Below are 15,308 nucleotides of genomic sequence, written 5' to 3'. Positions count from 1 at the left end.
TGCGGTAACACAGCTACACAACAATTTCTTTTTTAGACTTTGCTTGTGTTTTATGCACAAGTACATATGACTATACCTTACACAGGTATTCATTTATTTCCAACAAACTGTCAAAAAAAACCCTCTGCATGAACATGAATATAAGACCCCCATTAGTTCACTAAATGTTATCTTCCTGTTTATTAAAGCATGCACACCGTGAAAGCACTTACTAGATTGGAACTAAAACACGAAGGACCAGAATCAGAACTGGACAAAGACAAGTCTTGTTCGCTGTAAACATCTTCTGATTGCAAAAGAACAACACAAATATTTAAAATACAGACATCTATGGCCATCTTAGAAGGAACTAAGACAGAGTTTGCTAACTGTAGGATAACATCATACCAACCAAATGCAATTACCGCTTAGTCAGTAGGTGTTCGTTACTGCCGACAAACACCTTGTTAGCCTTTTTAGCAAGTCTGCCTGCCACTTGCCAAAATATTTTTTTTTGTTTACTCCTGGTGACTTATTTTGTGAATGTGGTGAATTTTAAAATTCCTCCTACTGATCACATAACTGGAATAACACAATTTAGTCTTGTATTTCAAAGTGTAAATTCACCTCTTGATCTATAAATGTCTCCCCATAGTTTATGCTACCCTTTTTTGGGATTGGTATAACAAATGAGTTTTCAAAGTGATGTTATGGGGTCTTGGCTATGCAATTCCCATTAGTGTCAATGGGGGTCGCAGGCTAAATTCCTACGCAGTGCTTTGAAAACTGAGCCCTGGGTTTTCAAAGAGAGGGTAGTTTGTGTTAGAAAAGGCAATGTCTTTCAGTTTTTAAATCACTGAATTAAAATATGTCTTCTTTTTTTTTTTTTAAAGGCACTAAACATTTAGAAATTTTGTCTAAATTTAGGACATTTAAATGTTCGCAAGAATGAAAAACTTTTGTATTTCAATGCTTCCATCTGTTTCAGATTTATACATGGAAATCATATCTGTCACTATCTTAAACGTTGAGATATAATCTTTAACACATTCATAAGTGTGTGTGTAAACTCAGACGTTATGACAGCTGAACCACTGGGAATTGTTGTTACACTAAGAAAAAAAGAAGTTACTTATATTCAAATAAATTCTTTATAACCTAAACTCTTCCAAAGGGCAGAATTCTTCCCTGAAATCTGGACCTTGAGGTATACTCTGAAAGGTGCCTGGTCTTGTTATATTCAAAAGCAACCCAAATATATATTTTCATTCTTTGGAACCCTAAATGAGCTTAGGCTTGCCTACAAAATAAGATGCCTTCTCTTGAAGTCATGTGAACAAGACTGTTGCTGTTACTATAACCAGAAAACCACTCACCATGTGTAATTTTTACAAATCCCATTAAAACTTCAAGCAGCCCAAGATGTAATGTGTGAAGAAAGTCACTGAAAAACAGACACTGAGGCAAATATAAATAGCTAGGCCCTATGTAATGCACAATAGAGCAACAAGTAATACATCTTCAAAGAAGATTTGTTTAATTACAAATGTTTATTATGAAATATGTTGCTGTTCACCATTAAAGAATAAGCTGGACTAGTAGGAAGAAAAGTCTTTTGAGTTTAGAAACAGGGAAGAGTTTGAAAGGCAGGAGCCTGGCAGACAGTCAGGCTCCAGAGGGCACAGGCTTGGGCCAAATTGGTCCTGTCAAACCCGTTAGCCCGTACACAAAGCATAAAACTATGTCAATGGTAAAAACTGTGTGGATTCAAAATTGTGTATTATGCAATGGTCAGGTCATTCACCTTTCTTTTTTGTTTTTGAGCTTCTGACACAGAGACGTACACACTCAAACTACATGCAGGGGTGACAAGTGCAGCCCCCAAAGAGACTTTCAAAGTATAATCTCAGCTGTTAAAATTATGGAGTATTTCATAGAGGTAACTCTAGATGCCTGCAGTCTCATCAGAGGTCAGTGTATATGCTATACCATGAAAACTCACTAACTGACAAATGCTGTTTTTAACTAACTAATCCAAACTGTGCTTGTATACGTGCACATCTAATCTATAAAGTCAGGCTGCTGTACCCTAGAACTAAACATCCATAGTGACCTGCCCAAGTATAATTACAGTCTGATCACTTCTAGGATTGAAGAAAGAAGTTTTAGATACATGGCCCTGGAGTGAGAAGGTAAACTGATTCCTATGGGAAGACAAGCAAGCATGGCACAGCTCCATGGTGCTAGCCTTGTGCTCACAGAGGCGGTGAAGACCTCAGCTCTTTGTGTGATGCTGCAACTCACAGAACTGACCCAGGAAACTGCCAACCTGGCCATTGGGAATTTGCAAGTCATAGAACAGGATATTGCCGCCTTCTAGCTTTCGAGTTATTTCTTGTCATATCCTAACTTGGACCAAAGCACCCAAGGAAATTAATCTAAGAAAAATACAGAAATTCCACTGTTACAGAGATTGAGGCTTCCAGCTTAACAGGAAAACACATCCAGCCCATAAGGTTTATGAGCATCTGTTGAATCTGTAACATTTGGTCTCCACAGAGATCCACGATGTCTAGTGTGTGCTACGGAATACATTACCTCCACTGAGGTAACCTGGGGTTCTACAGTAGGCAGGGGGAAATAGTTTGTTCCAACACAATGGTCTACCTATTTTTCAGTAACTTTTTGGGTTGGTTTATTTTTAAGATTTGTGTGGTTCTCAAAATGCTGCAGACATAAATAAAATAAATTAAAATAAAATAAAATAAAATAAAATAGAATAAAATAAAATAAAATAAAATAAATCTCAGTCAGTGCTCCAGATTCTTCTTTCAGATGGCCATCAAAGCTCTCAACAATTTATACACAAGGTATCACTTTGAAAAGCCTCTGCAAGAAGCAGATACAAATACAGTAACTGTGCAATAAAGTATTTCAGCTGATCTTGAGCGTCGAGTTAGAACACATGGAAAGCCACTGACAGCCAGAAACCAACATAATTTTGTTTGCATTTGGAAACAAACATTCAGTGCAATCCACAAGGCGCATACACTTTCAGATGTGCTTATCATAAGTTTACTGTAAACAGTTATTTCTTCCAAAGTAGTGCATTCAGGGTATGGCTGTATAACCATCCTTCATGGCAGATGAAGTTACATCCCTTAGGGAAAGCTATACTAGACCTGGGAACCACTGGACAAGGAATTCCACAATCAGTAGCTCAGGAATGTAAATATAGACAAGTTAAAAGCAAAGCCAAAATCACTAGAGAAAAGTTCTATACTATTTCCTGGACAACCTTCACTTTCCTCTTCATCCACTGCAAGACATTTACTTCTACATTTGTATCTATCAGACGACTCTCAAATTGTTTAGGAAATACTACAGACTGTACAAAATCCTGGTATTTCTTTTTTGTTTTCCTTGCCTAGATAATTTGGCTTAGCAAAGACTTTTGAGCCCTATAAGCTGCAGTAACAAGAAACCTGGATAACTCTGAATTTGTTTTTTGTCGGCTTTTTGCAAAATATCTTCTCCTGCTGTTATGTTTGCAAACCATGGCTTAATGCCAATAGTCCAACATTCTTTTCTAAGAAACATGTTCAAGAAATTGTTCTCCGTAGAAGTTGATCCTTTTCCTTTAAAACATGCCTCTTCTCCTCACTTCTCAGGGGACAGCATTTTCTTAAAGTGTTTAATCTGAAAAATTGTTACAATTGCTCTCGTAGACAGAATTCCAAACTACGTAGTATGTCATTTATAATAATAACTCTGTATTTTAGCTCCATCAGATCCCAGCATACATGAAACTTCTGCTGAGTAATGATGGCACAATTCAGCCTCTAATGCCTCCTGCAATTTGAAAACATCTTCCCTTGATTTTACTTGCCACTTTGAAATGTTATCCCTTTCTGGTGAGTAATCCTGTGCTAGATTCTTTTGCTTCTTAAACGAACATTATTCTCACCCTTTATTGACTGACCACATCTATTATCACATGTAAGCAGTGTTAATCCTCTAGTAATTAACACTCTTATTAAAGTAATTTTAACTCAAAGAAGTTTAAATCGCATTATTGGTTTTATTTAATTAAAGCTACAGGGACTGTTTTACACTGTCATTTGAGTTTTCAGTTTATGCCTTTTCAATCTACCAGTTATACAAGTTCCTCCAACCCTCCCAGTTACCTGTGTATTTCTGTCTAGGGATTATTCAATATTATTCTGTTTCACTGTGAACTTTTAAAATAATCATCCCTGTCACTGGATGCAAGACTTAGACACTACACTGAAGATATTAACATTTACAAATCTATCATTTGGATGAGTATTTCAATGATATTACTAAGTCCATCCTTCTGAAGGGCTTAACATCTTGCTAGTGCTTAAAATGAAAAAGACACTTTTAACATCCTTCTCATACATCCTAAACAAGTACAAAAATCTGCATTTAAATTTTAGATTGGCAAAAGGGAGAATCTGAATGCACTGGGTTGTGCTGCTTACAAAGGCTAGTTCAGCATTTTTTCTGTTACTTTAAAAATAAGTCAGGTTTTAAACCGTGGGGTTTGTGTCTGTCTACTGCACGTTCCTTCCTATGGGAAAATATCTGATGGCCTATGTTCTCTTACAGATCTCAGGTAAGCTACTCAACTGACACGTTTGACATAGGGTCAGAAGATGAAAACTGTCTTCTGGTTTAACTGCATCATGTTACACTGTGCACTCTGGAGAAGTGTGAGCTAATTGCGTATCCTCCTGGAACAATTTCCCGGAGGCACACCGCTGAAACCAGGAAAGCTTGCATTCTCTTAGGAATAAGGTTTCTTGGACTTTGTACACCATTAACCGTGTACTGAAAGTTCTTTCGTTCCTTCAGGTAACCACATCTCTTCAAGTTTACACTGCGTAAAAAAGAAATGTTCTTAACAGGTCTCAGCATAAAGAAAAGAATAAAGAAAAAATAAGTACATTTGTAAGCATAAATTAACTTTTTATTCTCTTCTCCCCACTATCTGCTGCTCCCATCTACTATTATTTTCACTTTTTTCTTTGCAATTCTGTTCTTATTCTTCTTTTTTTCTCCTACCATCATTCTTTCAATGATTGCAGGGTCTTCTAAGTTGTACTGCTCCTTCACTATTACTGCTCCAGTCCTCTGAAAGAGCTTTTCTTTCGATTCTAAAACATAACCTATATGTGAATCTTCCATGCAAACTTTCTTTGTTTTCTCAATATCCTTTAAAACAGTGCAACCTGTAAAATGACAAATAGCTCCAAACCTGGCACACCCATAAAAGCCATATATGCTAACATGGTATAAGCTTGTGTGATATAAACAACGCCTAAGAACATGCTAGTTCTGTCATCATGTCGCTTACAGTACAATTAGTTCATTCAGAAACTAGTTGTTTATATAATGGCATGAAATTAATTCATTTCTTCTGCCACCTGTTAGTATCATTGTGCTAACAGAAAGAAAATACAACGGTTTCTCCTTCCAAATTTCACTGGCTGACTGAAGGCAGTCAGTCAAAACAATATTCTCCAGTTTGTATTTCTAACACCCAGCTGATGATCAGTGTCACAGTATGGTACATGTAGTACAAGCACTTTTGAAGATATGATCTTTTTTCCTAATCTAAATGAATAAACATTCATTAACTACATTTCACTTACTAAAGTCCTTACTATGCTATGGAATTCCTTTCTTACATTGTTACTGTTCTGAAGCAGAGAACAATTCTTGTTTTCTTGTTGTAAAATATTTAACTTTACTAGATTCTACATTTACATTGGTGACTTCCAAAGAAGAGATGGACTGACTTCCTTTTTCATAGAAGAAACTAGCAAAAGTGGAGAAAAAAAAAAGGGGGGGGGGGTGGATATTCTGGCTCCTGCCTGTGATGGACATAGTTCAGAGAAGGGATGGAACCTTAATGCGTTGATTGATGCAACTGAAAAAATACTAAGGGCAAATCTGTAGACTTAAGGGGTTAGTAGTGTTGCCCAATACATAATACATACCTATGATACTACCAAGTTTAGCTAAGGCTACAGCAATTTTGTGCCAGAAATTATTGAACATGCTAATGTAGCTACCCATCCCATAGCTCCCTGGTGGGAGACTACAACTCATAGATGTTAAAAGAGTACAAAGAACAAGTAATTTGAAGGTAAACAATAATTTTCTTCTTCCATTGTTCAATTAACAGTGCTCATACATTACTTATAGGAACCACATACCACCTACAGGATTCACAGGAAGTCCTGTGGAGCTTCGGGCTCTGAAACTGAGCTCCATCCATCAGCTCAGGCCTACAGAAGGCCCAGACACAATGTTAGAGATCCTGCATAAACTGGCTGTCAGCAGGAAGACAACAACTTGATATAATGTGTTCACAAACTTCAGGAAAGCCATGCACCCAGACCTTCCTTTTCTTGCGTTTACATGATTTCTTACATGACAAAGATAAAGGCGAAGATCAGATGGGGAACAAAAGTGTTAGCAGAAGAAAATTAGTGAGAAACTTCATTCCACTGAATAACTTCCACTGAATCGGATGTTTATCAGTGCCTCAAAGAAAGAGTAAGCAGAAATTTACAAATATAGGCTAAGTGAATTTACAGGCAAATGGATCAATTTCTTCTAATTCAAGCAAGAGATTTGTTACTTGAGAAATTAACTGGAAGAGAACCTTCTGAAACTTTTCTACCAACAGGTCCTTCCGCAAAAGAAGAAATCTTTCTCCAGATAAAACCTATTTACTGCTTTCTCTCATAACATCCTTGGAAATGACTGCTTCATAAGTACTCCCAGACATGTAACATGCAAGTTATTGAAGAAATTTAGTGTCTCACCAAAGAAAACTGAGGCCTTTGGGTTCTGGCATTACAAATAAGGTATAATTGGGATATGTACTTCAACTACCAAGGATGCAATTTTAGTGTCTTCTAGGTCAAGATCATACAGGAATTTCCTCAGTAACTCTGGGATGAGCTTTCTTGAACAAAAAGGTCTTCTAGATACAAGAAATTTTAATCACAACAACTACTCTCTAGGTTTTGAATGAATTAACTATTTCTAAAGTTTGTCTTGTTGAAAGTCCTGATGACTAAGAAGATCTGGAAGCTGATTAAATGTGACAGTTGCATTCAGATAGGGACTCATGATATGTCCATGTAAATAGTCCTGACAGCAGCTCTTGCCTACCTTTCTTGGTTTTCTGATACCTGCTTTGATTGACTGCTCCAGTGAAACTTTTTGTAATTTTTATGATGGTAGTATTTAGAAGCTGGGACTCCCCTACACTGCTCTAGGAAATCAAGTGTTTCATCTGCATATGACAAATGAGATTAACAAATGACATTTCTGGTCTCACTGCCAAACATTATAAACTCACCTAAAAGCAACAAAACCCCTCCTCTTGTTCAAGTAAGGCTTATGTTCTTATGTGAAGGCTATTATCTGCAGGTCTCTAAGTCAGGCTGAGTCAGTGCTTTATGAGTTCTGTCATTTTCTAAATACATAGTACAGATTTCTTGTAAGCTCATCTAATTCTTGTGTATATCTGTTTTGGTAAGTGGAGATCTAAGAGAATTGTATCCCTTAAATGAATTAACTTTAAAACACCCCAAATCAAAACAAGAAATTATTTTTGACAGTTTCCATGGCTTAAGTATCTACAGCATTCTTTACTGTCAATTAGCAGATGACGTTCAGTTTAGCCATTATACCTTTCATTAGACAGTCTTTTGTGCACAATCTACTATACTTTCCTCTGGAGAAACTGCTACAGGTTTTGCTGTAGATGGAGTAGTATATCTTACTGCTAAATGGCCATATATATATCATTTTAGTTAAGTAAGTTATTGAGAGGACTACTGAAGTGAACAACGTTTGCACACTTGAGATTTTCAAACTTCTTTTGGGTATGACCCCTCATTGTCAGTAGGTCAGGATCTAGAGCAAAAACTTGGTACACTGTCAGCACATTATTTGCAGTTCTCTGCTGGAAAGGGGCATTCAGATGATGAACTGAATACCATTTGTTTTGCAGTGAATTTGATGAATGATTTAATGTCCCAAAGAACACACATACACCTAGTATCTCACATGCATATTCTTGGGTCCTTGCAGTATCAGAGTAAAAATACCTAATGCCAGGAAGTGACTGACTTGCCATCCTGCTTTGATTCTGCAAATCCTTATCAAGATAAGTGTATCCAAAGCCATGTTTGGTTTTGACTCCCCACTGCTAATTTCTGTGCATTTGTTTCCAAAGCTTCCTAATTCTTACCAGCTGGCAAGTATAAATCCCATCTCGGTAATGAGCTGGCTTATTTCTGTGTACAGAGCACTGATTGAGATCTTCCTCATAAATAAAACACACAACTTGTGATCTCAGCCTACTCTGATTACCTACAGGCTTCACAGAATTTAGCTGAAAAGGATAACTCTAAGGTATGTTCCATTAGGGAACATAAGTGCTTACAAACAAATTGTCATGTTTGTGTGAAGAATTCCCATTTACTTGTAAGAATAAAGAACGCTGAGAAGACATTGTGTGTCCCCCTGCAAGCCAGATAACACACACTTAGCATACAATCATACTCAAATAACTGTGCTGTTTTGAACACAGCTATGCATATGCATGCTACCTCTGTATGATGCAAATACAGGAGTCAGTGAGTCTTGAAGCATCCCTGTTTTGCTTACAGACTCGAGCTTCTCCTGCTTTCGTGCAGAGTGAGTTTATGAAGGGGAAAGCCAAGCCTTCCTCCCCCAGCCAAGTGAGGATCTGTGGTCTGAAATCCAGAGGTACAACTCCTGTTTCGTTGATGCCTGAAACCTGATCTCCTTCCTTGAGCTGAATAAGCAGCATTGCACTCAAAACTAGAGGAGCACAAATCCCATTACACAGCACCCTGAGGCTGGGCTTCATGTTACAGATGTAGCATGCTCCTCGGCTTGTTCAGAGAAGCTGGGGAGTGCATGGCGAGAAAAAAGGAATCAGCATTGTGAAAGAGTCTCTGTGAAGATAAAAGTCTCAACAATAATTTCCCTCAGGAAGTGAAAGATTAAATATTCTGTACTACTTGCCAATTAAAAATTCAAACTGTTGCCTTATGAAAGACAGGCTTACTTTTGTCTTTAAAGTCTGAAGTTTTCAAGACTTACTCCTAAATATACTGCTGGGGATTTCTCTTTCTTGGAAAATCCTGATGCTTTTTCAGTTCAAGACTCCTCTCTGGAGTAGAGAACAGGAGTGAGTGTATCCTACTAATTTCAAAGCCCAAACACTGTGGTTGAAGCCTATGAAGAAAGCCACAGCACACCTTCAGAGCCCTCGACCCCCAAGAGTCATGGTGGCTAGGTTTGACAACAGACCTCTCTGAGGTCTACTGAAGGGCTCAGGAGCATTCTCTATAGGGAATATAGGTGGTGAGAGCTTCAGCATGCTGCATGTTGGAGGAATCAGAGCCAAGCCAGAGCAGAAATGCAGTTAATACCACAGGAAATCAATTTGATTAAACACCACAAACAAAACAGTGAAGACAGAGCTGTCAGCTTTCCTTTAGTGGCAGATAATCCCATATCTAGGATTGAAGCCCAGTGATCAGTTGCACAGTTCCTACCTACAGTGAGTTACTTCTGAGTTTATCAGAAGAACAGTTATTGTCTCTCAGTGACAAATGAGAATCAAAGTAGCAGGAGGACTACATTAAGCACTAGTAAGAATCTTCTGCTTCAAATAAACTTGCCTCCATTGCATGCAACACTACAGTTCAGAAGGTTAGCAATAGTTCTCACCAGCAATACCAGAAAACGCACTACAAAGTAAATGAATGAGCAACTAAAAAACCTGTCAATGTAATCTCCATTATGCTTTGGAATAAGAAGAAAATGTATTATACCTTTAACTATCAGGATCAAGTTTTAGAAGGAATACATATAGTGTATTACCAAGAACTTGAGCTCAGTACTGCTTATCCACATGCTTATTAACATATATCATAAATAAACATCTGATAAAAGTGTATCTTCTAATGTTTCCATGTTACATTATTCTGTATATTAATCACATTAATTGAATTCTGTGTCTAATTTATTTCTAATGTTAGCAAATATTAACAGAAATTGCTGAAAATCTTTGAGACTTTTCTCCCATAGCTATGGAGAATTCATGGACTTTGTTATTCACAGTCCTTGGCCTCCTAAACTGGGGGACAAGACCACCAGACTGTATACTCTATGTTATCCTGTGTGTGGAGATACTGCTGCAATGGTTGCTTAACTCTAGCATATGTTTATGTTCACTTCGAGACTGCTGTCCCTGTTGCAGGACCAACACTGACTGCAGCTGGAGGATATTAATGTGCTTAAGTGCTAAAAGAGCACAGACAAGACACAATTCTCCTCACCCCTGTCAAAATAAGAAAATTCCACAATCATCAAGCTAGCTGACTACTAATCTGAGATCACATAGTAGAAGGAGAAGGCCTGAAGTAGTGCTCATGGTAAAAAATACTAGGAAGAACTTTGAAGTCAAAAGTGAAAAAAAGTCAAGCCACGTTTGCAGCTTAGGTTGTAACTCTGCAGGAACAATTTGATTTCAAGAACAGACATTTGTTACCACCCAGATGGTTAAGAATCAGGAAATTTGCCCTAGGCAGCAACTGTTGACTTCTGAGGCTACCACAAGGTAGCTGCACACTACACCAGCTCTCCAAAGAATAATGCACCAATTGTAAAATTCAGGCCTTTTCCCTCACAGTATTTTAGCATCCAGGACATCCAAGAAACTGCTTCACATTCCAGAACTGTAATCCTAGTCTTTAGGCATTAAAGAACAGATCATAACCAGGACAAAACCAATTTATGTCAGAGGCTGAGCTTCCTCAGAGACTAATTTAAGTAGGACAAACTAGGCCTGTTTACCTTTGAAGGTTAATTCCAATTAACCTAGGATGTGAATTGTTAGCAAAATCCTCAAAGTTCATTCCACCACACTTTGGGCCACTGTGATATTTACCCAGGCTCTCTACATAGACAGCAGTAAGAGATTATCTTCAGAGAGCAATTCAGGTTGCAGGAAAGCTGGATCATCTTCATGAGATTCCCAAGACTAGTCTCTTTAAAGTAGCCCATGTCACTTTGATAATTGCCTTGCTGAGCTGGCCAGCCCCTCAGTGGCTTTAAGTAAGGTGAAAGGGTGCACATAGCTATGACCTCAGGTCATATTCTAAGACAAATGGCATAAAGCATGACACAATTACTGCAGCTGTAGATAACCATGAATCTATACCAATTTTCTTAGCAGTTGCTTGCTGCTTTAGGAGCTGCTAAATTAGCTGGAACTGCAACTTTCTAGATGATCATAGCCATGTAACTTCGTACTAGCGTGTACCACGTGTAATTAGTCAACCACACTGTCACCTTGGTAAGGTGTTCAGATATTATGGTTATGGGAATAGCAAAAAAACCCAACCCTGACTAGGGTTTCTATAGATTACTAAGATCTTTAAGGACCATGTTAAGTATGACAGGAGCATGAGAAAGGATAGCATAAGGAGAAGGAGGTGACTCATCAAAGAGGACATTGGTAAGTACCTGCTTCTCTGTGATTCCTTGTCTCTTAGAGATTCCTACTAAATACTGTTCTCATCTTAGAAGCAACTCTTTCTCATGTCAGCTGTTTCTGTTTGCCCTCCTACATCTAGGGAAGGAAGAAGGAAGAAGGAAAGAAGTAGGCTTGTAGGAGACAACATGCTGTCCATACATTGTCTTCAGGGAAAGATGGAGGATTAAGATGAAAATACCTATGGGAATTCTTTTCAAAGCTGCTTCTCCCACCATGGTAGCTCTTCCCTTTCTCTATTCCAAGATGGCTCCTTGTAAGTGACTTTACTTCTTTAGTAAAACATGCTACAATATTCTACCACCCAATCCTCTTTAATCTTGCACATTGCCCTCGTACAACAGAGTAAGCTGTTGTTGAGATAACTGGCTTCCATTAGCAACCATGTGATTGGCAGGACGATAAAGTCTTTTCCCTTGCAGGTCAGCTGCTTTTTAAGAAGAGGGCAATCCTGCTGATCCATCTTTTAGCTACAGTCTCTCACTGAGTCCCAAATCTCCTGCCTTTTAGCTTTGATACGGTTCAAGCTTTCTCCCTTGTATCAGCCCCTACCTGTCATCAGCTCCTCTGTGCCAAACAGCCAATATCAGGAGTTTGACCTCAGGGCACAGTCCGGGTGGGCAGGTAAAACCTGACCACTGGACCTACTTCCTTATCTTTCATATCCTGCAATTCATGAAGAAGTATCAAATTCAAACTAAAAAACAGAAGCATGACCTTTTATAAGAACTTTCTGAAAAAGGCTCTGTTGCCTTTCTAAGTATTCTTGAAAAGAACTGTCATCCACCCTATTAAGACAGAAATGGATAACAAATAAGGCAGAGAGAAAACACTGCAAAACCTTACTAAATGGTAAATGTTTTTAATGTGTGCTTGCAATATTTTTTGGTGAGACATGCAAAAATATAGTAAAAAAACAAAAGAAAACAAATACATTAGAACTATCCTACACCTACAAGCTCCAACTGCAAGCCAATAAAGAGAGTTGTCCAGACTTTTGTTGTTTATAAAGTATCTGAAGTGGATTAGGTAAGATTCCCATGGCATACAGAGCTATAAAGCATTACTTGCATCAAGAGAATTCCAAATATAAGCTGCTAACAAAAACTGAGAGCTATCATAAGCAACATAATCCCCACTTATGTAACATGACAGTTGGTGCTTAAAACAAATAAAAATATTATTTATTTCCTGTAGCAAACGTGTACACACCCTGCCCTCCTGCACAGCTGGAAATCACGTTTTCCCTTGAAACAAATATAGGCTCTGCAACGATTTATGCCACTCAGATGGATGACAGAAATGGTGCCAAAATCTCTCAACATGCTCTCCCTTCAACTTAGTACAATTTGGAAGATGTTTAGTCACTTCTAACACTGATAATAAAAGGCGAATGAAAAAATAATCCAAAAGAGGAGGGCTTCTAGTCAAGTCAAGAATTGTGGTATTTAAAGTCTGGCAGAGTATATTTTTATGTATTAAATTCTAGAACTCCTAAAGCACAAGTATCACATGAACAAATCTTACTGCCATGATCCTACATCCTCCTCATGTAGCCCACACTTCTCCCACTGTAGATATTATTCCTTGTTACATTACTGTGATAATGTAACAGACAACTTTTAACTTTTTAATTTAAGAGAAGGCTTAATGAAATCTTTTCCACATATGAGGAGAAACTGGAATACTTTTGCCTCATGAATTTTCCCTTCTAAAATGCCTTTTCATATTCTTGCTGTGAAAAATTTACTACCTATTAACAGCAAAAATATTCTTACTATACAGATAATTTGGTATGGAATTCTTTCTACATTTGTATTCTTTTCTGATGACTTATTGGCTTATAATGGTGCAGAAAAATATTATCAACATCCACAGAGAGCTAAAGGCTCTCCATGTGCAGTTAATGATTATTTTCTCTTTTTAAATGACACTTACACTCTCAATTTTGTGAAATAATAAATTGTTTCCAGAAGCTTACTTCAAGTATGAAAAGTTTTTGAAAATTAACTGCTGTGAGTGGATATATTGTCAGAATTTACAGAGAGCAGGGAATAAAAGTTATCTTAATTTCAAGTAGTTTACTTTAGTCTGGAAAGTTACTTTCTGAATGTTTAAAAGAATTCGATATAACAAATTAAGGAAAGGACCATGCTCGATTCTGCTCTCCAGGGATTAAGTTTTGTAGACAGAAGCAATTGCTCAGAGTGCAATCAGGCCAGCACACACCAGGGTAACTTGTATACTGTTGCAAAAAAAATGGTGTCACGAGACCTTTACAAAATTTTCACAACCAAAATTCAATCATTTATCTAACAGTGCTACCAGTAGCATAGTGCCCCCTAACAACACATTGGAGAAACAGTTTTATGGTAAATCATGGGGAATAGTGCCAGTAATAATGCTTCAAGAACTACTTTTCAAAATTAATTACATGGGGATGCAAAAACATGAAAGGTTATTGAATTTAATAACTTCAGGATTGGTCAAAAGGAGAAATTAGTAGGATAAAAAACAACGCTTGTGCCTTACTTGTCTGAGGTCGATGAAAGCTAACTGCAGGGTGTCTCCCTGGAATCCTGGCACAGGCTCAGAACCAGCAAACACTGTAAAGAAAGGTTAAAAATATTACAGATGTAGAATTTTGTTAAAAATGTAACAGAAAATCAAGCTCTGCTAGCTAGCATTAAAATGCAACTAGCCTGGTAGAAAAAGATTAAACTAATAACTTGCAGTGATTAAAAACAAACCAATAAACAACTTTCCCATTATTTTTCCAATAATCTCAAAAGATAATACTTTTAGGAGTATCATTAGGAATTTTGCTTAAAATTCTAACCCAGTAGTAATGCTACAATCACAGAAGCCAACATCTTTTTTCACTTGAGGTGAATGATTACCAAAGAATTTTGTATACCAATTCCATGGCTTTCAACATATTTTCAAACGCCTGCTCTTCTTAAGCATTCCACAGTATAAACCCACCTCCCCCTAGCCAAACAGCAACAGAAGACAAACACCAAGGTGAGAATTCAGTGTGTAGACAACAGGTGGAAAACTGTACATACAAAATAATGGCAAGGTCTACAGTAATGAAAAAAAGTCAGCTAACTGTTTAAATTGGGAAACAATCAGTAATTGTCAAACTTCAAAATAAATATACTCTTTTTTTTTGTTCGTATCCTAATCACATGCTAATAACAAAGACACTTGTAGAAACACTCACTGCCTCATAGCCCACTCAAAAAAAAGACATCTTACTTCAAAAGAGCTTCAAAAGCTCTTATTCATCTTACTTCAAAAGGTAATTTTGCTCATTTTCTTCAGTTAGAGCTCTTAACAAAACAAGGTGTGTGTTACTGCAATAGTTAGAAAAGTATTATCTGAGGCAGTGTTTCCAGGTTTGAGAAAGAAGTCATTCAATTGTAGAAGAAACAGAATACATGGATCCAAAAAAGTTTCCTGATCTAGTGCTCAACTCTACTGTGCCACATGCACTCCTACTAATATGAAATCTTTAATAGATTTTTTTTTTTAATGGCTAGATAGAAGATTTGGATCATCTAGCAGAAGTAACATCCAGGAAGAGACACTGGTGTCTAAACTAACATAATGGTATAGTAACAGGCTCAGTCACTTACTTTTGAACGTATGGTTTCAACTCAAAGCAGACTCACAAGCATATTCA

The 15,308-nt window shown here is 37.4% G+C and overlaps 1 protein-coding gene across 1 annotated transcript in view; it reads right to left on the bottom strand.

The window, feature by feature from the left end:
* The window catches only part of EXOC6 (exocyst complex component 6), an 87,499-nt gene that overhangs the window by 9,141 nt on the left and 63,050 nt on the right, over positions 1 to 15,308 (bottom strand). Inside the window, exon 20 of the mRNA XM_054382485.1 lies at positions 14,153 to 14,226. Coding sequence (XP_054238460.1) covers positions 14,153 to 14,226 — 74 coding nt within the window. The remainder of the gene's footprint in view (positions 1 to 14,152; positions 14,227 to 15,308) is intronic.

Source organism: Indicator indicator, chromosome 7, assembly GCF_027791375.1.
Source record: "Indicator indicator isolate 239-I01 chromosome 7, UM_Iind_1.1, whole genome shotgun sequence".
NCBI classification, from domain to species: domain Eukaryota; kingdom Metazoa; phylum Chordata; class Aves; order Piciformes; family Indicatoridae; genus Indicator; species Indicator indicator.
This window is presented reverse-complemented; position numbering and strand designations above follow the sequence as displayed.